Below are 22,821 nucleotides of genomic sequence, written 5' to 3' on the forward strand. Positions count from 1 at the left end.
CATCTGTAGGTTAAGGGACCACTTAACTATGTGCAGGTGCGGCGCACAGACACATCCGTCACAGTGTAACAGAGGTACATTTGTATTTGAAAATTACATTTTTAATACACTAAGAAAAAAGGGGCAGGAAATCTCCTAATCGACACTTCCGCTTGCCAGTAGGCAATTGCTAATGCTGAAGCAGCCTATAGGCAAGAATGGAGCGGTACCCTGACCTACCTGCACTGAGTGAGAGAATAGAGGCTCCAAAGACTCTCTAATGATTGTGACTGGCAAATACAGGCTAAGGACTCTAACGTGTGGTGTGTGTCTAACGAGGTTGAAACCACATAGTAGTCGGTTTCTTCTACCATCAACCAGGCCTTCTAAACACACATTAGAGACCTTTGGTTGTGCTTTTGATGCCCAAAGAGTCTGCACGGCTTTTTCTGACGCTATGCCTGTGCAAATAGCTCTGAAACACAGTTTGCTATAGTATTCACAAAGCTTGCGCAAAGGGTGAAATATGGTGCTAACGGCGTTGCCATCAGCATTGCGTCGGTGCTATTTGCGGGTATTTAAATTAGGTAATATAGGCGGAACTTGTGCCCCTTTCTATGCAAATGAGCCTCATCAGAAAAACACTCCAATTCACAATGATCTGCGCTAATTTGCCACACACAGTTAAAGCAGCGCTATTTACGTCTTCAGAGATTTGGTGGTAACTAACCGCATTTATAAAGGGGTGTCATTGCCAGCGTCTCACGTGATTGTGGCAGCAGTAATTGTTGCCAGGCAAAGGCAATTGTAATGTCAGGCGTGCTCGTGAAAGAATATTTCTAATGAGAATATCACTTTTTGATTTAAGCGAGACCGAATTCATCCGGAGACACAGTTGCCAGCTCAAGCTATTCTTGATCTACTCGATGAAATCAAGGATGATTTTGAGCCAGCTACCCAGAGATCCCATGCAATCTTATTTATTATTTAAATATTGTTATTTAACGTTGTTGGCCTCATCTCGCCTCGCGGGCGGTCCAAAGTGACATCAGACTACACCTCCCTATACATTACGAAATAAACAAAATACAAATGGTGAAAAATACTGTTATGTCTAAGAGCTTCCCTCGCTCTCCCTCATTTCGGGTTTATTTTCTACCCTTCCTGTTATCTGCTCCGCGAGCCAACTGCGCTGACAGATATCAGGAGCAAATTGCACACCTATGGGCGTGTTTTTGCGCTAGTATATCATCCGCACAATATATTTAGTGAATAGCTCGCAAAGAAGGAGCAAATAGCACGTCCTAATCGCTCGCAGTTAAGGGTGCTATTAGCGCTGCGCAATCCACTCTTTGTGAATTCTCCCCTGGGGGTTTTAGATTGTATGTGTGCTTCAACAGGGATTAGGCTGGTAATAGCTCGAAGGTCTGTAATGCATTTACAGTAGGTTCACTTATATCCGGTCATAAATCGCATAACTGGCTCTGAAAGACCTCCATGTCACTAATGAGTGTCATGTAATGTAAGATAAGATATTCCTTTATCGATCCCCTTGGGGAAATTTGGGGCCATGTGATGCATTCCATACCATAGAGTAAAACAGGGAGTATTATACACATCCCTCTTGAATCTTATGGAGATTGTTGACTTCAGGTAGGGCTGGGCGATATGGCCTAAAAATAAAATCAAATTTTTTTTTATCAGATTTACGATTTTAATAGATTTTTTTCTCTTGAAAACTAGAAACTCAAAGGAAATCATTCAAATAACCTTTGTTTTTATTTGACACAAAAAAAAATTCAAACCAAGATGAATTTCCCTATTGGGATTGAACTGCAAACCTAACTTTGACCAATCTTCACTTAAAAAAAAATTATATATACATATATATATAAAAGGTTACTCTTGATCAAACAAAGATGAATGTCCCTATTGGGATTAATAAAGTGCAACTCTAACTTTCACCAAACATTACTTTTTGTAAAATAAAAGGTGACGATCGATTAACATTTTTCAAAATCGTCCTAAATAATTCATTCGAATTAATCGATTAATCGCCCAGCCCTAACTTCAGTATGTGTTGTTTCTTGCACGCGGCCCGTCCTAGTGCTATCCTGTGGCTCACTGCGATGGAGTGGTCATTTGTGCTGGCTAATTTATGACCCAGATATTCATAGCAATAAACTGTATGAAATTGTCTGTAGTTTCCCTCATCCTTCATGATCACATGGTGCTAGTGGCTGGCTTGTGACTGGTCAGTAGACAGTCCAAAGTGTAACAGAATCTTTGATAATGTTGTTTATGGAAGTGACTTGAGTGTGGGTTATGTGCACAAGACTCAGAAAGCTGAGGCATTGACTTGACAAAATAATCAAATGCAGATCGGCTGATCCTACGTGTGAATGCGATAACGAATACACCGAAACGGTGATTGACTATGTCTGTACTCTGGTAGAAGAAACAATCCCCTCCACCAAAATTAAAATCTACCCAAATCAAAAGCCCTGGGTAGACAAATCCGTCCGTGAGGCTCTGAAAGTGCGCACATGAGCATACAACACCGGGCTGGTGACAGGCAACATGGAAGAACACAAGATGGCAAGATACAACGTCAGGAGAGCAGTAATAGAGGCAAAACGGCGTTACAGGGATAAAGTTGAACTTCAGTTTGAACAGGCTGACTCTAGAGGCATGTGGCAGGGCCTCAGAACAATGACAGACTACAAAGGCACCCCCTCAAACTGAACAGTGACATCTCCTTAGCAAATGATCTCAATTCCTTCTATGCGAGGTTTGAGGCTGTGAATAACAACACCAGCCTACAAACCACGGCAATGGGGGGGGGGGGGGTCTGCTGATGGAGACTCAGTGTTCAGGGTAACAGAGCATGAGGTGAGACGGATCTTTAAAAAAGTGAATATCAGGAAGGCAGCAGGACCGGACGGCATCCCCGGCCGCGTCCTAAAAGTCTGTGCCGACCAACTGGCCCCGGTATTCACTGACATCTTCAACCTGTCCTTGGAACAGGCTGTCATCCCCACCTGTCTGAAGAAGTCCACCATCATCCCTGTACCCAAAAAATCTACGCCGCTTGCCTCAACGACCAACGACTACCGCCCTGTAGCCCTCACCTCCATAGCCATGAAGTGCTTTGAGAAGCTAGTGAAGGGCTACATCTGTTCCTCCCTCCCCATCAACCTGGACCCTCTGCAATTTGCATATCCCCCCAACAGGTCCACGGAGGACGCCATAGCCCATGTGCTGCACACAGCAGCATCACACCTGGACAAGAGGCAGGGGAACTATGTGAGAATGCTGTTCATCGACTACAGCTCAGCATTCAATACCATAGTCCCCTCCAAACTCATAGCCAAGCTCAGGGACCTGGGCTTGAACTATGACCTCTGCCAGTGGGTCTTGGACTTCCTGACGGGCAGACCCCAGGTGGTAAGAGCCGGCAACTGCACCTCCTCATCCATCACGCTCAACATAGGGGCCCCCCAGGGCTGTGTTCTGAGCCCCCTCCTCTACTCCCTGTACACACATGACTGCGTAGCACAGCGGAACAACAACACCATCATCAAATTTGCTGATGACACAGTAGTGGTGGGCCTGATCTCTGCCAACGACGAAAGGGCCTACCTGGAAGAGGTAGAGAACCTGTCACAGTGGTGTCAGGAGAACTGCCTCTCCCTGAACGTCAGCAAAACAAAAGAGATGATTGTGGACTTCAGGAGGTCGGGGGTCAAGGACTACAGCCCCCTCAGCATCGACGGGGCACCGGTTGAGAGAGTGAACAGTTTCAAGTACCTCGGAGCCCACATATCCGAGGACTTGACATGGACCACACACATTGACAGTGTTGTGAAGAAGGCACGACAACGCCTCTACTTCCTCAGGCGCCTAAGGAAGTTCCAAGTCAGTCAGAAGATCCTTAGGAACTTCTACTCATGTACAATAGAGAGCATCCTGACCGGCAACATCACCTCCTGGTTTGGGAATAGCACTGCACAAGACCGTAGCAGACTACAAAGAGTGACACGTTCAGCCGAACGCACAATTGGAGGGGGGCTTCCCACCCTCCAGAACATTTACAACAAGCGGTGCAAGGGGAAGGCTAAGAGAATTATTAAGGACTCGAGCCACCCGAACAACTGCCTCTTTGAACTGCTGCGGTCAGGCAAGCGATACCGGAGTCTTAAGGCGAGCACAGAAAGACTCAGAAGAAGCTTCTATCCCCAGGCCATCAGGCTGCTAAACGAACAATAATCACTATGCAACAACCATCAAATGCACACAGCACACACACCCACACGCACACACTCACTCAAACAAACAACACACTGCAGCACCCACTCTCCACACTTTAGATCACACAAACACACTTACACTTTATATTTATTGATAAAGGATTTGCACTACAACTCGTACACCTACTGTGAATTGTACCTAAATTGCACCTCGTCCCATTTCTCCATTTCTGCCTTGCACTATATAGTATTGTATATTAGTACACTGCACAGTATTGTATATTGTATGGTAACTACGTCTATTCTGCATCGAACATTGTACATATGTCTAAACTGAACACTGTGACCTAGTTTTTTTTACTTCTAATTTTACTATGTTATTTTATTTCATACTTATCTTGTCTTGCACAGTCTCTGGAGCGCAACAGTAAGAAGCATTTTGTATAAAAGTATTCTGTACTTCTGTATGACAACTATTAAAGAAACTTGAAACTTGAATAGCTTTCATTTTAATCTGTAAAAATTTGTGGTGAACATTCATGACCCCTAGAGGATGAACCCTATTTGAACCCTATATGAACCCTATTTGGTGACCCTGTGACCTCTTCTCTAGCGCCACCATCAGTTAGTGTTCAAATGCGTGTATTTCAAACCTTAAAATTTATGTATGTATGTATGTATGTATGTATGTATGTATGTATGTATGTATGTATGTATGTATGTATGTATGTATGTATGTATGTATGTATGTATGTATGTATGTATGCAACGGTATGTATGTAGAGAAGGAATCCTATTGGTTTGATCCCATGACCTTTCCTTTAGTGCCAAACCTTACATTTTTTAATTAGTGTTTCATTAGTCATACAGTCATGGAACTGATATCCAGAGATGCGTCTACTCATGGACAACAGATTTGCTAGAAGGACCTATGAAGTCTGCCATATTGGAATTATTCCAGTACTCCCCCTAGACTGTTCACCATTTGCACAAAACTTGCTGGAATCTGAAGACTAGCATCATTAAATGTGTCATATAATTGATTGGCTAAACCATTATGACAGCCAGATCCAATAAAATTTTTGGAAAATTCATGGTAAGGACTCAAATGACTTTATCGTAGTAAACATCCCTCATGTAAGATACCATCAGCTCCAGAATTTAATTGGCTACAAAATTGGCTACAAAAACAGTCAATCATTTTCACCATCAGAGGTGATTGGTCTGTTCACTGGGAGGCTAAACCGGACGTGGTCACTTTTCCGAAACTGACGCTCGTTGGCTGTTTGGTCTTATAACACGAATTTGGAAGCACGTAATATGTTGAGTATGGTGTCAATCAAACAGCGGCCATTTTAGCTTTCAAACGATGTGTTGTGTGAGAATGTGGTCTGGAACACACACAGGAGAGGAGATTGGAGCGGTTCAAGGGTTTTTAATGAACAGTGGTACAGTACATGAATTGGAGGGGGAAATAGAACGGGGTTAGTTCTTGTTCTTTGTCTTGGGGGCTGCCGTGGCAGCGAGTGGGCAAGTGGTCCTCTTCGGGGACCGGGGAGGTCCAGGCAGGAACGGTCCTTGGGGCACAGGAGAAACAGGTTAGGCAAGGCAAAACAAAGGGTAGATTCCAGCAGAGCTTAGGTAGAGACGTCGTACCTGGGTAGTGGTAATTAATACCACAACAGCTTCTGGTCAGCGTCGAGGGGTAGAAGTAGTCGCCTCATCAGAGGGGGATAGGATGCAGCCGTGAGGAGTGAGATGCCTGGCAGCGTGCGAATCAGGAGGCTGAAGTGCAGCTTTGCTAGGTGACGTGAAGTGAAGTGATGCTGGTCGTATGAGGTTGAATGGAGGGGTGAATGGAGAAAGAGAGGATGAGGAGGAGTGCGTGGAGGATGGAGAGGGGGATGAAGAGGAGTGTGTGAAGAACGTGAGGGAAAAAGGAGGGGGAGTGAAGTATGCCCGTGCTGTGATTATAACAGTGTTGGTTGATCGGCAATAGGGAGGTGTAGTCTGACGTCACTGGTTATTCCACCCGTATAGGGATTTATCATTGCGAAAATGGATTATCGGCTATTGTAACAATTCTGCCGCATGAACATTGGCAAGCTTTCCATTTTTGACAAAATGAGTTCCCTTCTACCACTAACATGATTGTTTAAGCATTTTTGGTTAAAACAAAGGTAGTTATAAGGTTTTTAATTTACCAGTAGGCAGCCTGTTGTTCAGTACGCAGCCGCTATTGGTCTGTTAGGCTGTCGCCTTATCACCGTCACTCGGTGCATCACACAGTCACGAAAGGGGCTACCACGATAGCTAACTAACGTTAACATTACAAGCGCAAAAACCTTATAACTACTACTACTACTGTCGTGTCCATAAGTTCCCTGGCAGAATACTTTGTTTGTGAGGACAAACGTATACAAAGAGGAGAGAACCATTTTAAATCGGGGCATGTTAGAGTTTCGGGAATGCCGGCTAGCAAGCTAGCTACTAACGTCATGTAAAAAACAATAAGCAATAACGTTATAAAATATACACAATATGTACAACGAAACAATGATTTACATTAGTATTTACAGTGATTTAATATGCAGCGAAATAACGTTATATGATTTAAAATATAAATACAAATATGGTAACGTGATTGTTGCTTTTAAAAATGGTGGTTGGCTTTAGAGATTAACACACTGCAGCACCCACTCTCCACACTTTAGATCACACAAACACACTTTATATTTATTGATATAGGATTTGCACTACAACTCGTACACCTACTGTAAATTGTACCTAAATTGCACCTCATCCCATTTCTGCCTTGCACTATATAGTATTGTATATTAGTACACTGCATAGTATATTGTATATTATATGGTAACTCAGTTACGTCTATTCTGCATCGAACATTGTACATATGTCTATACTGAACACTGTGACCTAATTTTTTTACTTCTAATTTACATGCTATACTATGTTATTTTATTTCATACTTATCTTGTCTTGCACAGTCTCTGGAGCGTAACAGTAAGAAGCATTTTGTATAAAAGTATTCTGTACTTCTGTATGACAACTATTAAAGAAACTTGAACTTGAACTTGAAACTGGGATGAGTCTAATATCACTAGAGACGACCAGCTTTTGTAAACAGACTTGGGGCTGTTTGTAGAGCTAAATCTATACTTTATAGTACTGCTATCTGTCCATTCTCATTGTCAATTGAGTCCATAAACCGTCCCTTCAAAATGGCTTAAAGAAAAAAAAAATCATCAATACGTTCTCATTTTATAACGCCGTGAATATAAGCGTTATACGCATTTGGTCTAGTATATTTCCTGGAAGGCTAGATAAAGGGCTAATAGCTTCTAACGTTATATCCAATGGCATTTCCGTTATACATAAGCTACAGTTAAAACTCAAACTGCATATGATCGGCACGATCCTCAAGCATGTATGCATGAAAGGGGGGGGGGTGGGGGACGTTGTTTCTTATTATTGATTACCAATAACTGTGTTCGTCTAAGTAGCCACATACGCTGATCGTATCGTATCGTATCATAACAAGGCTCGATCGGGCTGTAATTTACGTGAAAAAGATCTTACCATGAGCCGGTTGGATCCCCCCGAGCATTTCCCCGTTATCGATCGCCATCTGGTAGATCGATATGTCCATTGGCTGATGATAAATCCCCTTATTGCATAGTGAAATCCGCGATCCAAAACGTAATCCAAGCTACAGGCTGCACATCCAGAATCCAGCTAACTGAAAACTCCATTGAAAGTAAAAAAAATAATGCTCCGTTCAGCCACAGGGCACACTGCATTATCGCGACTGCGCCCCTAAGAGGATCTGGCCGGTATTGCACTTTGGCGAATTCAAAGAGTAGGGTACATCTGCAGTGCAGCTCGGCGACCTTGAATAGGTTATTAAAATGGAATAAAAGTCAAAACAACTTGCCACGGATATATCCGTGCTTCTGTCCACAACGGGTGGAATCGAAACACGTATATATCCGTTGTTCGTCCCCAATGTGTTAATGGTTATGACCACCAGAGAGATACTAGCCACAGATTCAGGGTCAGTTATTTTCACATTGTACGAATTGTTAAGCTTATGGAATGTAAGGGAAATCTGATCCTAGGTCTGTGACTACAGGCTGGCGGCTACGCTGTGGTGACGTCAGTCAGCAGCGCCAAATAGCAGTGTAGTTTCCCAGCGAACGAAAACAGAAACGTTGTTATTTTGCTACCTTTATGATTAATTGCGAATATTTTCATGTTGAGCTATAGATTGTGGATGAATACGCACAGAAAGGTACACCATGCCAACGTTAATGCTTTATTTATCTAAAACGAGCCGATTTAGAAATGGTCAATGGGGAAATACATTAAGTGGAACAGAGGGTGGAACAGGAAAAAACGAAAATTACGTAACCACTACACCTCCCTATAACACAGCCTGAAGCCGAAAAGGGCAAATGTGCGGCGAGTGACGTGCGCAACGGCCCCCCGATTGGCCCCCTAAGCTTATACTACTACTTATCATGCTAACACTCAGAGTGTAATACTCAAGCTTGATACTATTTGACGAACAATGCCACTGACCCTTAGCTACCAGAGAGGTACCTCTCTTGCTGACTTGTTTGGATAAAAGCATCAGCTAAATGACTAAATGTAAACGTATCTGCTGTTAGCCACCATGTCTAGTTTTATTTAACCTATATCTATTTATTTTTTGCTTCATTTTCCAGAGAGCAGCACTACCCCGTATCCTGAATGTCCCCCCTCCTGGTTTGCCTGTGGTGGAGGGGACTGTGTGGAGGAGAGCCAAGTGTGTGACTTCACCCCACACTGTCCCCACGGGGAGGACGAAGACAACTGCCGTAAGAACCCCTGTTGCCAAGGAACACACTCTCCCATCACCACCTGTCCCCTTCACACTATTCTGTCTTTTCTGATTTGTACGAATCTGCCAATATGATCCGAGCGTTTGAAGTCACATTCAAAGCAATGGTACAGAGCGTCTCTTCTTTGTCCAATGACAACAAGAGGCCAGAATGTGGTTTGGAATCAGCCCGTCTCTTTCTTTTAACTTTGTTGGATTGGATATTGGATTTGTCAGCTGAGGGGAAGCAAACCAATGCCATGGAATTTAATTTGTCCAGTATTTCCCATAGGGAAAGTAACTGTAGTAAAAACCTATACTATTCCTGTGTTTTCCTTTGTACACCGAATGGGATTTACCACATAGTGATTTATAGTATTCCTGTGTTTGTTTTTCATACACACTATAGATTTATCACAGAAATACTGTAGTGATTTCACTATTGTATTACTGTGGATTTTACCATATAAATACTATGCACAGTATGGCCATTTCTATAGTGATACGCTATAGTATTTCTATAGTCATTTTGCATGTATTGACTTGCTTTCCGTCTTGAAAATTCATGCTACAGTAACTACTGAGTCTTCTATTCATTCAAAACCACCTGCTGGTGATGTCAAACTTGTGATGTCGTCATCAGATATAATGACTGGAGCTGCTCCATTGACAGTGAATGGGAGACTTTTTTGTTAGATTTTCTTTTCTATGCAAATTAATATATTAATTAATATACCAGCAACTCTATAAGTCACTCTGTTGGTTGGTTGGTTGGTTGGTTGGTTGGTTGGTTGGTTGGTTGGTTGGTTGGTTGGGCCCCCACCCTCAAGCGGCCACAGTTATCATAGGAGTCTGAGAAAAACACAGGAATACTATATTTAATTTTTTGTAAATTTGTTGATACGTTTTTTCAACTTATCTTTATTGTTTTCTTTATTACATAAGTGTTCAGAAATAGTTTTATGACAAGCCACAGCAACTGCAGGTATAATTTCCAATAAAGAGAAATAGAGGGGGAAAGTAAATAAACATAAATTAACAAACAGGATCAGAATTTCTTATGTATCTCATACAATGAGAAGTTAACTAATATCTGCATTGAGCTCTATAGAACTGTACAGTATACATTATATATTAGGGGTGTAACGGTACACAACCACGGTACGGTACGTACCTCGGTTTTGAAGTCAAGGTTCGGTACAGGTTTTCGGTACAGTGGGGGAAAGTTTGGCTTTCCATGTTCCACTCAGGGGTGATGTAGTGTGCAGTAACTAATTGTACTTGTAGGGCTGTCAACAAATATTCTATATTGAAATTAATAATCGACTTGTAAAAAAATAAATAATAATAATTATATTAGATTGTGAAAAAAACAGCCCCCGGTGGGCGGTCATTAGTGGTTAACATACCGTTGTATTCGTTCGGTACACAGCAGTTCGGTACGGTATGGTACACACTGAAACGGTACGGATACGTGTACCTTTACACCCCCCCTAATATATATATTATAAGACAACTATAATTCATACTATGATGTATAGTTGAGAATTGTAGCCATAGCCTCATGTCGTCTCCACCATTCCAGCCTCTCACTGTGACTTTGAGAGGGACATGTGTGGCTGGTACGAGCACACCCTCGGGGACGGCTTTGACTGGGTGCGGGGCTCATCTTGGGAGGTCCCACCAGACTACCAGGGAAACCCCCCACTGCTGGACCACTCCACCAACAGCACCAGTGGTAGGGAAACACACACACACACACACACACACACACACACACACGCACACGCACACACGCACGCACGCGCGCGCGCGCGCACACACACACACACAGAGTAACCCTATGAACATAGCAATGTTGCCATTTGTAAATAGCTGTGACCAGAATAAGAAAAAGGATATGATAGCCTGATAAGGGGCTGTGTGTGCTGCTTCCAGAGCACTGGAGGGAAATCAGTGGGGGGGGGAACTTTTTGCACCAAAAAAAAAGCAGCAGTATGTATTTCTTTAAAGTGCAAAGAACAGCGTACACAGAAATGCTTTCTCAGCCGTTTGAGTAATAGAGAGAATCAACATCTCTCCCCTCGGGTATTAAAACCTTGTTACCAGTCCCAACACCTGCATGTGTCTAATGTCTTACTCTGGTCCTTTCAGTTGTTCAAATGAAATGTGCTATATGTATGTATTTTAATTGTTAAGCACCCGACTAAGCTATTGACACTTTGAGACACTAGAATTCAAGTTCTTTGTTTAACTATTTGCTGAAGAAATTGCCCAATTGTAAAAAAAACTAAAAAACTAAAGACGAAGACCAAAGACACAGTCAGAGCTCTCTATAGAACTCTGCTACAAAACGAAAGTGAAACTTTCCTGGGCCTGGTTTCTGGCTTGTACAGCATACAGTATGTCCTCTGGTCATTCATCTCACCCGCCCCATAGTTTGGCATCTATAGATAGTTTTATCGGATATTGGGCCAATACCAGGCTAGAACAGAGTATCAGTGTCTCAAACCCCACCCTCCTTTCTTGATCCTCCAATCACAACTGGCGCTTTACGGTTGTGATTGCAGGTTCAAGAACAGAGGGTTTGAGATTAATTTAGTGTATTTCCTCTATAAAAAAATAAACAGCCAGGTTATGATACTGTACGTCCCCTCAGGTTTTGCTTGTAAAGAAGTATCACCCCAGATACTTATACGCCTTCACTGACCACCACCCTCACAGCTGTCTTCCATGTTTGTATTCACAGAGTGACTCCCGCCAGGGCAGAATTGTGATGAATGTCAACGTAAAAAGTCGCATGAATTCTGATATGACTGTTCACACTGAGGTTGCATTGCAATAAATCTGACCTGTATCTGATTTATGAAAAATCTGAATTGAAAAGATCAGATTCTGTGTGACTTGTGCTGTTCAAACCCAGATCTGAGTCTCACATATGAGATTTTCTTTTTTTAAAGATTTGGGCCACTTTTGCCTGCAGTCTCAACCTAGTCTAATTGATGTCCTCTCTGTCATTCCAGGTCACTTTGTGTTTGTGATGAAGAACAGTAGCCGTCTTTACCCACTGGCGGTGCTCAGAGGACCGCACTTCCAACAGTCGTCATCTATCTGCACTATGACCTTCTGGTGAGCATAGCGCAGCAGCAGGGAAGGGCTCTCAGGAAGCCCTCCATCACCTGCTTCTCTCTCCTCCCTCCAGGGCACCACAACTTCAGCATACATGATGCTGCTGGCTGTTTGATGTCTCCTGAACCTGCACCTGAACACCTACTCCTGTATGCACACTAGGGCTGTCCCCGACTAAGGATTTGGATGGTCGACTATGATTGGCCAAAATGTGCCGTTAGTCGACTATTGGTCGACAAAAAAAGAAAAGTTTAATATTTTTAATTTTCTTTAAAAAAAAATTACATTTTCTTTTTTTACCATTCCATTTGGGCTGTGGGGGGTGCTTAATGTCTGAAGGAGTCGACTGAAGGCTTCTTGTCCTCTGCAAAACCATGCAATTGGTCCACTGATGGATACATGTTGATATTTGTCTAGTCTAGTGTGTTCATTAGATGGGTGAAATCCTCTTTCAGTGCCTCTGTGCCTGTTGTCTTAGGCAGTTAGCCTCTGGTATGCGTGCCATTAGCATTAGCCACGCTTCTAGGCCTCTTTTCTTTTGGAAAGAATGATTAAAAAAAAATATTAAACGTTTTATTTTTTTATATATATATATATATATATATATATATATATATATATATATATATATATATATTCGACTAAGAGGTTGGCCAGTCGACTACGGCTCCTTTCGACCGATTAGTCGACTAATCGACTAATAGGGGTCAGCCCTAATGCACACACAGTGAAATAACCCCTATTGTTTTCACTCTTGTATGTGTTTCTGTCTGTATCTACCAGCTATAGTTACTACAGTTCTGATCTGATTTGGATGAAATAGAATGGTCTGTCCATCATTCTATCATTCTATCTCTATAATTCTATCTGTCTTTCTGCCCATCATTCTATCTCTATCATTCTATGGCTTCATCTCTTTGACTCCCTGTCTCCCCTCTTGCATCTCTCACTAGCAGTCTCACACAGTAGCACTGTTCATAGTTACTGTAAGATGACAGTCTATATTTCTCCACCAGGTAATTTAAATGCTTTTTTTTTGGCAGAAAACTGCTGACGGTCCATAACATAACATTTCCATTTTTCCCCTCTGCAGTGCATCAGCCTACAAACAGCTAGCGTTCTCATTTTAGAACAGCCCTTCCCCCACCCTTACAAAAATCCACACACATAATTATTATTTTTTTTCTTCACATGTGATTTACATGATTCCATGTGTGCTTACATAATTGTGCATGTGTAATTGTGATGATATCACATGTGTAATTGTGATGATATCACATGTGTAAGTGGGATGATTTCACATGTGAAATGTATATAGTATAAGTGATAATGTGATAAATACCACTACTACTGAATGTAATTAGAGATATGAATTCATATAAGCACATGTTAAATCATCTAAATCACATTTGATTAATTCCAAAGAAATATATGTGGGAAAATGTGTGGAAAAGCATAATTTTCCACTTGTGAAATTCATATGGCTTTTCCGCAAGGGCAGGCATTACAACTCCGGCATATCGGTGGGTGCGACAGACATGTCCCTGCGCATCGTCGGGGTGGAGAACAACACGGTTCTGTGGAGAACCCTCTACAACCAGGGACCCCGCTGGAACCAGGTCACCGTGCAGCTCGGCCGCATCACCCGACCGTTCCAGATCTCGTTCGCTAAGCTCAGCCTGGGCGTGTTCGACGGAGTCTCTGCCCTGGACGACATCACTTTCCAGAACTGTTCATTGCCCCCCGCGATGGAGGAGTGCCCCTCTCCCTCACACTTCCACTGCGTGCGTAGCCGGGCGTGTGTGGAGCGCCTACAGCTGTGCGACCTGGTGGACGACTGCGGGGACGGATCAGACGAGGAGGGATGCTGTAAGTCTGGCCGACCGTCCCTCTCCACTGTTGGTTTTCACACAAGCAGGAGATGAACCTGTCTCCACTTCTCTTTTAGAATTCTAGTAAACCCATTCTCATTTATTCTTCTAAAGCTGGGATTCTTGTTCAGGGGCAACAGTGGCTCAGGAGGTAGAGCAGTCGTCTGGTAGTCGGAAGGTTCCCGGTTCGATTCCCGCTCCTCCCGGGCAGTGTGTCGTAGTGTCCTTGAGCAAGACACTTAAATCCTAATTGTTCCCCATGTGCAGGTTGGCACCTTGCATAGTTGCCGTCGGTGTGTGAGTGAATGGGTGAATGTGAGGAACAAACTTTTTAAAGCACTTTGGATAAAAGAGCTATATAAATGCACCATTTACCATTTTGTTCAGCCTGGGACCCAGTCCAGAGTGAGTAAATAAGGTGTCGCCCCAGAACTACTAAGACTTGTTAACATACAGTACCAGTAGGTTCCTCTTGTCATGCGGGGACCCACCAGAACCTGAAACCTTCTCGGGTCCCGACCTACAATTTTAAGATTCCTTGATTTAAATGTATCACTCACTCACACACTCAATCACTCATCCCTGTAACGTTTGGGGTTTGCTCTCCTCAGGGAGCAAACCTCTAGCGTTACCTGGTGGGTAATTGCCCTCTCTACCTGTCCTAATTACACTCATTGGTACCTGGTGTGACTCATTAAATGTCTCTTTTTATCCACTTTTTCTCCTCCTTTTTCTGTGATTTTTCTCCTATCCCAATTTCCTCTTGTGCCAATTCTCCCTCCCCTGTCCTGATCGTTGCTCGCATGTGCCCCCCACTGGCCGGTCGTAGGGAGGATAGAAGCCCATCACATGTCCCCTCCGATACATGTGGAGGCAGCCAGTCACTTCTTTTCAACTGCCAGCGCGGACTCTCATTGGCGAGGTGTAACGTGTGGGAGGCTCACACTGCCCCCGCCATTTCCTGTCTTTGCTGTGCAGGCGCCCTGACCGACCTGTAGGAGTCGCTGTTTACAACGACCAGATTACCACCCTTCGACTCCCCTTCCGCTGACTCTGCCAATTGAGTCAGTATGACGGCCGGCCCAAGCCGGAGGCAACGCTGACGGCCGGATTCGAGACCGGTGTCTCTTGCATTGGTGACGAGCGCAATGTCCGCTGCACCACCCAGCCGCCAACTGACATTAAGGTCGCTTTCACACAGGGGCTGTTTGGTCCGGACTATCGGACCAGAATTCGTTTTTCGGGTTTGTGTGAATGCGCGTCGAACTCGGTCCGCGGACCAAACACGCGAACTCTGGTCTGCCTGAAAACGTAGGTCTCGGTTCGCTTCATCGGACCAAACGCGGACCAAACGTAGGAAGTCACCTGATAAACCATCTATTATTACGGCGGCGCGGCATTCACTGCAAAACAAGCACACTGCATATATCTATCTATCTATCTACTGTGCATCTTGGGGTAGAAGGAAGAAAAAAAACACAGCTGTTATTATTATTAATATTACCGCGGCGCGGCATTCACTGCAAAACAAGCACACTGCATCTATCTATCTATCTACTGTGCATCTTGGTGTAGAAGGGAAAAAAACACAGCCGTTATTATTATTAATATTACCGCGGCGCGGCATTCACTGCAAAACAAGCACACTGTGTAAACATGTCTCGTGGACAGACTTGGGGGGCAGAAGACCAAATAAAACAGCTGCTTGTGGTGAATGTGGGCACTCACAAAAACAACGAGGTGTACAAGTTGTTTAGCGAGAGGATGGCGGTAATGGGAATTATAATCGAACGATGGATCAATGCCACGTCTCTGCTACTATCACGCTTCACACAGTTTGTGTTTGTGCGCATTTCACTTCCTGAAAGGGAGGGATCTTCACTCTCCATTGTGTCCAATAGACGAGCGCCCTTTTCGACCGTGTGACATTGTTCAGAAAGTTCGGTGCGCCTGACAAATTGCTATGTGAATGCAGGCGAACCAAATGAAGAATGCAACAATGTTGCAACTTCACCACCAGAACCGCACAGAGTCCACCAAAACTATATGTGAAAGCGACTTAAATGTCTCTTTATATTCTCTTCCGTGTCACACAAACACCGTCAGTCGATCACTGAAACTGTCCGTGAGTATACCTACATGTTTAGTCTTATCGCTCCTTGCCACGGACGATACGTTTGTTTGCGATGTTTTGAATTTGATTGCCGATTGAATTTAGTTGTTAAAGGATTATTCTTATCCTATGTATATGCAGCACCGTTGTTTGACGGAATTACTATTTAGTGTGTTTTGGAGACCTTGCTTTCTCCCCTTTGTTTTCCCCCATTATTGTGATGAGTTCCTATGTATTGTGATTCAGATTTAACATGTTTTGGAGAGGGAGATTTCTCCCCTTTTGTTTATCACCATTGTGTGCGTGTTCATTCAGCTACTCGTAGTGCTTTATTCGAAAATCAACATCTGTCTCTCGTCGTCTCTGTTCTGCACTGCACCAGAGTCCAACCCACCTACCAAACCGTAACACATCCCCATTGTGCCGGCTGGCTCGTAGGGCAGCAACAATGTCCCTCCACTTCCTTCTGTCTTTGTCCATCTTCTCTATGGTCCCCCAGCTCTGTTGGTGTTGTTGGAGTCTCTATTGTCCTGTGCCATGTTATTCTGGGCCTCCCTTTCCTTCTTTTGCCCTCTGGGCTCCAGTGTAATGTGATTCTTGGTATTTGCGAGTGTATGGAGTGTGTGGAGTGTGTGGAGTGTGTGGAATGTATGGAGTGTATGCGATGTGTGGAGTGTATGGGATGTGTGGGGTGTATGGAATGTGTGGAGTGTATGGAGTGTACAGTATGTCATCTTGCTGGATGGTTTTTGAGAAGGTTATTGTTGGAGATTTATAGATAACAGTGTTTCTAGCCTTTAATCCTTTCTCTCACTCGTCACCTGCTGCTCCGTGCCTGGCCTCTGCGTTGTGTCATTTTACTTGGATATCTCATTAGCTGTCTCACACTGTATCAACCCCTGTTGGTACATTCGTAGTCAGAAGAAACGACACTGCAACGGGATCTCTTTCCTGATGTTTATTTTCATAAACATAGCTTCGTACGAGATGTAACCCATTCTGTAATGTCCTTGAATAGTTTTTGAAGAAAAACTAAATTCATTATTCTCCACCATCTCTTCTCTCATTAGTCCAATGATTCTGAGGCCCCCGGAAGGAACTGACATCCCATAACATTCTCCCCATAGCAACGGGCCCACCCCTTCTTCTCGTTACTACGTGACATGCTACCATGGCAACGGCTGGTCACCTTTAACACACTAACGTCCTCTTCTATTGATGTCGAACTCTTCCCGTAGCTCTCTGACCAAACCTCCCCCACCAACGGCCTGTTATCTCCTCTGTTGAACAACTCGACCGAGGACGACCTTGGCACTCACACACCCTGCTTGCTGCTCTCTACCGTGGAAACACACACTGGCTGCCGGCTACTTTTAAGATCTATAGATCCGTCTCAGTAGATGCTGTCACCCACCGATATATACATTATATACACATTGAAAAACATAGATTCCTTCAAGATCGTCTTTGGACAGAATAATTTATGCAAGATCCTACATAGGCGGGATGTGTGGAAGGTGGACGGTTGTTGAGTGTCCTCCTCTGTTTTCTAGCATTCTGCACATACTGTAATTAAAGCATTTAAATGTATAGTAATAAGATATTCATGCTTATTCTACATTTGTTGCTTCATTACACATGTAGTATTGAGCGATTTACTTGCTGTTGCTCATGTCCTTTGCTGTCTTCAATGAAACCCACCCCCCTGTATTATCTCCTCATAGCCCCAGACATGCAGTGTAACTTCGAGCACAACCTGTGCAGCTGGGAGCAGGAGCGGAGAGGTGGGGACGTGTTCGACTGGACTCTCATCCAGGGCCCCACCCCCACCGTTAACACAGGCCCCTGGAAGGACCACACCCTGGGCACCGTCGACGGACACTACCTCTTCATCGAGTCGTCCAGCCCCCAGGAGTTCAAGGACACGGCCGTGCTGCTGAGCAGAGTCTTCCGGCCCACCTTTCAGCGTGGCAAGGGCCAGTCCCACCACTCCTGCGTGTTCCGCTTTCACTACCACATGTTTGGTTCCCACGTCTTCTCCCTGGCCGTGTACATGAGGATGACCGCGGCGGCCCGTGGCCACATGCTGTGGGTTCGCTACGGGAACCAGGGTAACCTGTGGCATAGGAAGACCCTCTACCTCAACAGCGGCAGACCCTTCCAGGTAGGTCAGTAGGGAGGATGTATTACCACTCCACAAATCGATGTGTAGCAGCAAGGCAGACAACTATGCCACCCTAGGTTAGTCCAAGAGCTTAGGGAGCTCTGTATTCTATTATACTTTAAGAGAGAAGGCGGAGGCCGAGAGGGAGACCGAAGCAGACGTGGAGGGGATGTGTGGAGAATGATATGAGGGATCTGGAGATACATGAAGACATGGCACAAAACCGTGCCCAGTGGTGTGGAGAAAATAGGGACGTAAAACAAAGATGATGATGATTACATTGAAGGTCACATTGTCTCTCCACTGACCATATGCCTGAATGGAAAAAGAAAGGAATCCTGTCCTGAGCATGACATAAGAACAAAATGGCCGCTGTGGTGAATTTTATGGTCAATTAACACTATGATCGCCGCGGACGAGTTTTCACGTCATTCCGAGCCATGCTCATTCTGCCGAAGACGACGTAACTCGTCTTTGATGTCAATATTCCAAAAATCTGTCATCGAAATCATATTTCCTTTCCGGAGCCCTGAGACACACTGCTGATCTCCTCTCAACTCTCTAGCGGTTCAAGAGCGCCATCTGGTGGCCGATCGGCAGATCGCCAACCGGATATTAACCTTTGAACCGGTAGTGCTCATCCATATGTGGTCCTGCCACTCGCTATAGCTCCCGCGACTCCATCTTGAAACACTGGATAATAGATCGCTCGCCCTAACTCAATAAATAACGTTATTTGGACGTATATACTATTATACAACCTGGAAATGGATCGGGCATTTCTACATCCCATAATAGAAAAAAATCTGTTCCACGCTCATCTGCCAGCGGCGCGAGGAAGCCACGGTAAGATTCAGTGTTATTTTCTAACGTTTTCTATACTAACTGATCTGATGAACATATGACCCACTCTGGATGAATCATCTAACGCTGCCCACGGAATTATAAACGATCCCCCGCCCATCCGGTCATCATCAGATGATGCGTAGAAACTTCTAGAAGTATGTGCAGTTGAAATTTTTTATCTCGCACAGATTCCTACCAAACTGTATTTGATCATCAATATAATGCATTTGGGGCTATACATCACGCTCTGAAGAAAGCTGCAGAAAACGATAAAAACATACTTATACTTTAGACCATATTTTAGTATGAATATGTGAATGAAAAAGTTTAACGTTGCTACACCCTGAACAATACATATAGGACATTGAATGGGCCATAATAATGGCAATTTAGCAATAGAATTTAAAAAGTTATAGCCCTGCAAAGAAGGGGAACTTCTCCATAGACAAATAGAGCTGGCGAGGGATGGTAAATTATGAATTTAACCCATGGTGATTAAAGTGTTAAGACAAGTGAGCGAACAAACCAGCGCTACCAGGTGCCAGCAGAAACATGCCCGAGGGGCCACTACAGTTGATGAAGATGTTTCCCAACATAGCAGAAGCGCTGAGATGCTGGCCGATGATTGAAAAAGTACCTCGGACTATGTCTTGGTCGCTGAAGCATGCTGCTGATTTTGATTAATTTGACATTCTACAACCTTGTCGTGTCTCCTTCAGACAGATGGAGCATTGCATCAGCATTTTAGCGCCTGCGTTGCCGTTCTCCAAAAACATGCCTCCTTACTATTGACCTATATCTCAAACTGCCCTCTTTTCTTGATCCTCCAATCAAGGGACGCAGCAGACTTCCAACATTCCAACTTCCAATGTTATCCAAAACTTCTTCTGATTACTTTGTGTGTTTTTTCTTTTCTTTTTAAAGGTATGGTGAAATTGATGTTTTAGTAACATTGATGAGCATTCTAAAAGCAATTCTTAAAAATATTCAATTTTAAAAACAATCTTAAATTGTATTTAACACTGTATTTTGTATTTTGTTTTGTTTTGTTTTTTTGTTTTCTGTTTCTTTGCTTGCATGTCATTTTAGCCATCTTAATTGTTAGTTTCATTGTGTATTGTATGTTGAGTACTGGCTTTTAATAATTCTGTTTTGCAATAATTGTTTTTGTATGTTTTTTTGTGTGGACCCCAGGAAGACTAGCTGGTTGCCATGGCACCAGCTAATGGGGATCCGTAATAAAATAAAATCAAACAGGGGGCGGGGTTTGAGATCGATCAATTGCTCCACTATGGTTTAATGCACTGTAAGGAGGATTTCTACACATCTGGCAATATCAAAATCCATTTGGCATTTGTACCTTCTCCATAATCACTTTTATATTAACTATGAATCATATAATTATGCATTTAACCCTGTTATGTAACACACATTAGAGATCATCCTCCCTGATTACAGAGGAATGTTCTCGCATGTTAAGAGACCATAGGCCTTAATATGAACTGGTTGTATACGTGTCTGTGTGTCACCATATGTTATCATGTACGCCCTAGTATCAATAGGCATTGGGTAGTGTACATCTGGCTTACTTTAACTTGGCATTTCATAAGAATTATGTACTTGATGTAATACTAACCCAATGTATGGACTGACCAACACCCAAGGTCCTTTGTCTGTATTACATATACTGTAAGTGACATAATATGAAAAAACGTAAACTTAGTCTTACCCTTACACTGGACTTACACCCTTCTTCTCGCATTTCTTATGCTTCATATGTATATGGATCCATATCTCTAATAAACATCATATTGAGAAGTCGTCTTCTGATCTTAATAATATAAATGATCATTTAAGTATTCCATTCTTCATATTTCATAATAGAAAATCGAGAAAATCTTCATTACATGCACTGTGTGCTAGATGATCCTTTATAAACTCATAGCTCTTTCAGCAGAAAACATTCTCCAGTCTAACCGTCCTCACTGATGCCACACTCTCCTGATAGCATGTTTCCAACAGAAGGTAATCATGTTATTATTGGCTCTTGCCTCTCCTTGTCATCGCTGTTGACAGATTCTGGTGGTGGGTACCGTTGGAGATGACTTCAACGGAGACATTGCCATTGATGACCTATCTTTTCTGGACTGTGAACCTTACGATGGTAATACTAATAATAATATTAATACACTTTATTTGTATAGCACCTTTCATACAAGAATTGCAGCTCAGAGTGCTTCACAGCAGTAAAAAAAAAAAAAATACATAAAATGAGTAAAATAGACAAAGGTAAGACAAGGTAAGACATAGAACACCAAATCACAGTTAGTCACATTAGGATCTAACATCCCAATAGGCTTCTTTGTTTATGGTTTAATCGTCACACGTAATACAGCATTTCTTTTAAATAGACAGTAATAAAAGAGCAGCAAAATAATGCAATAGTGCAGTGCAATAAAACGGTTAGTAAAATAGTTCAGTTCTGAATGACTGTTTAAACTGTTTAAAACCTGACAGTCTTTCCTGTTTGATTTCCACACAGTTTAAACGGTAGAGGAAGATAAAAAAAAAAGATCTTGTACTATTTCTCTCTATTTGGTGTTAGTGTCCATCTCTCCTCACGTGTCGAGTCATTGGTGATTGTGTGTTCGCTTGCTCTGCTGTGTTTGGTCCCAGGGGACCTGCCTTCGGTGAACCCTACCAGCCCCCCGCCAACCACTGTTGCCCCCACCGTCCTGCCCCACAGCTGTCCCGGGGGGCAGTTTGTGTGCGGGGCGCACAGGGAGTGTGTGGACCTGAGCAAGCTGTGTGACTTCAGAGACGACTGTTCAGACGGCTCCGATGAGACGAGCTGCGGTGAGCAACACAGTGCCTGCTGTTCTCACAGGGTCTATAGACACATCGCTGTTGACATCCCACATGCACAGCCCTAAACCTTATTCTAATTGTGTGTGTGTGTGTGTGTGTGTGTGTGTGTGTGTGTGTGTGTGTGTGTGTGTGTGTGTGTGTGTGTGTGTGTGTGTGTGTGTGTGTGTGTGTGTGTGTGTGTGTGTGTGTGTGTGTGTGTGTGTGTGTGTGTGTGTGTGTGTGTGTGTGTGTGTGTGTGTGTGTGTGTGTTTTTTATGGCCCATTGTCATTGTGTTACCAGAATCATTAGTTTACCGGTAATATTGTATGGTACGGTTTCCTGGGAAAGCCATCTACAGACACCCAGAGGGCTTTTACAGCATGTAGACATTTAATCAAATACAATTTCATAATTTTGTCTCTATTATTTTTTTGTATTTCTTTCTCTCACCCCCTGTCCTCCACCCATCCCCTTATTTCTCTTGTTCTTTCTGTTTCTCTCGTCCCTTCTTTCTTTCTCTCTCCCTCTCTCATTCTTTCTCTCCATCTCTCTCTCCATCTCCTTTTCTCCCTCTCTATCCCTCTCTCCGTCCTCTCTCTCTCTTTCTCACTCTCTCTCTCCCCTTCCCCCCCTCCTCTCTCTCTCTCTCTCTCTCTCTCCCTCTCCCTCCCTCTCTCTCTCTCTCTCTCTCTCTCTCTCTCTCTCTCTCCCTTCCCCCCCTCCCCCCCTCCCCTCCTCTCTC

The 22,821-nt window shown here is 43.5% G+C and overlaps 1 protein-coding gene across 1 annotated transcript in view; it reads left to right on the forward strand.

The window, feature by feature from the left end:
• The window catches only part of malrd1 (MAM and LDL receptor class A domain containing 1), a gene marked incomplete at both ends in the record, with an annotated part of 129,163 nt that overhangs the window by 25,748 nt on the left and 80,594 nt on the right, over positions 1-22,821 (forward strand). The window contains 8 exons of the mRNA XM_084325849.1: positions 4,843-4,853; positions 8,975-9,106; positions 10,694-10,846; positions 12,132-12,237; positions 13,739-14,106; positions 17,946-18,385; positions 21,308-21,395; positions 21,908-22,087. Of these exons, the coding sequence (XP_084181975.1) occupies positions 4,843-4,853; positions 8,975-9,106; positions 10,694-10,846; positions 12,132-12,237; positions 13,739-14,106; positions 17,946-18,385; positions 21,308-21,395; positions 21,908-22,087 (1,478 nt within the window). The remainder of the gene's footprint in view (positions 1-4,842; positions 4,854-8,974; positions 9,107-10,693; positions 10,847-12,131; positions 12,238-13,738; positions 14,107-17,945; positions 18,386-21,307; positions 21,396-21,907; positions 22,088-22,821) is intronic.

Source organism: Notolepis coatsorum (assembly GCF_963971535.1).
Source record: "Notolepis coatsorum genome assembly, chromosome: 12".
In the NCBI taxonomy this organism is placed as follows: domain Eukaryota; kingdom Metazoa; phylum Chordata; class Actinopteri; order Aulopiformes; family Paralepididae; genus Notolepis; species Notolepis coatsorum.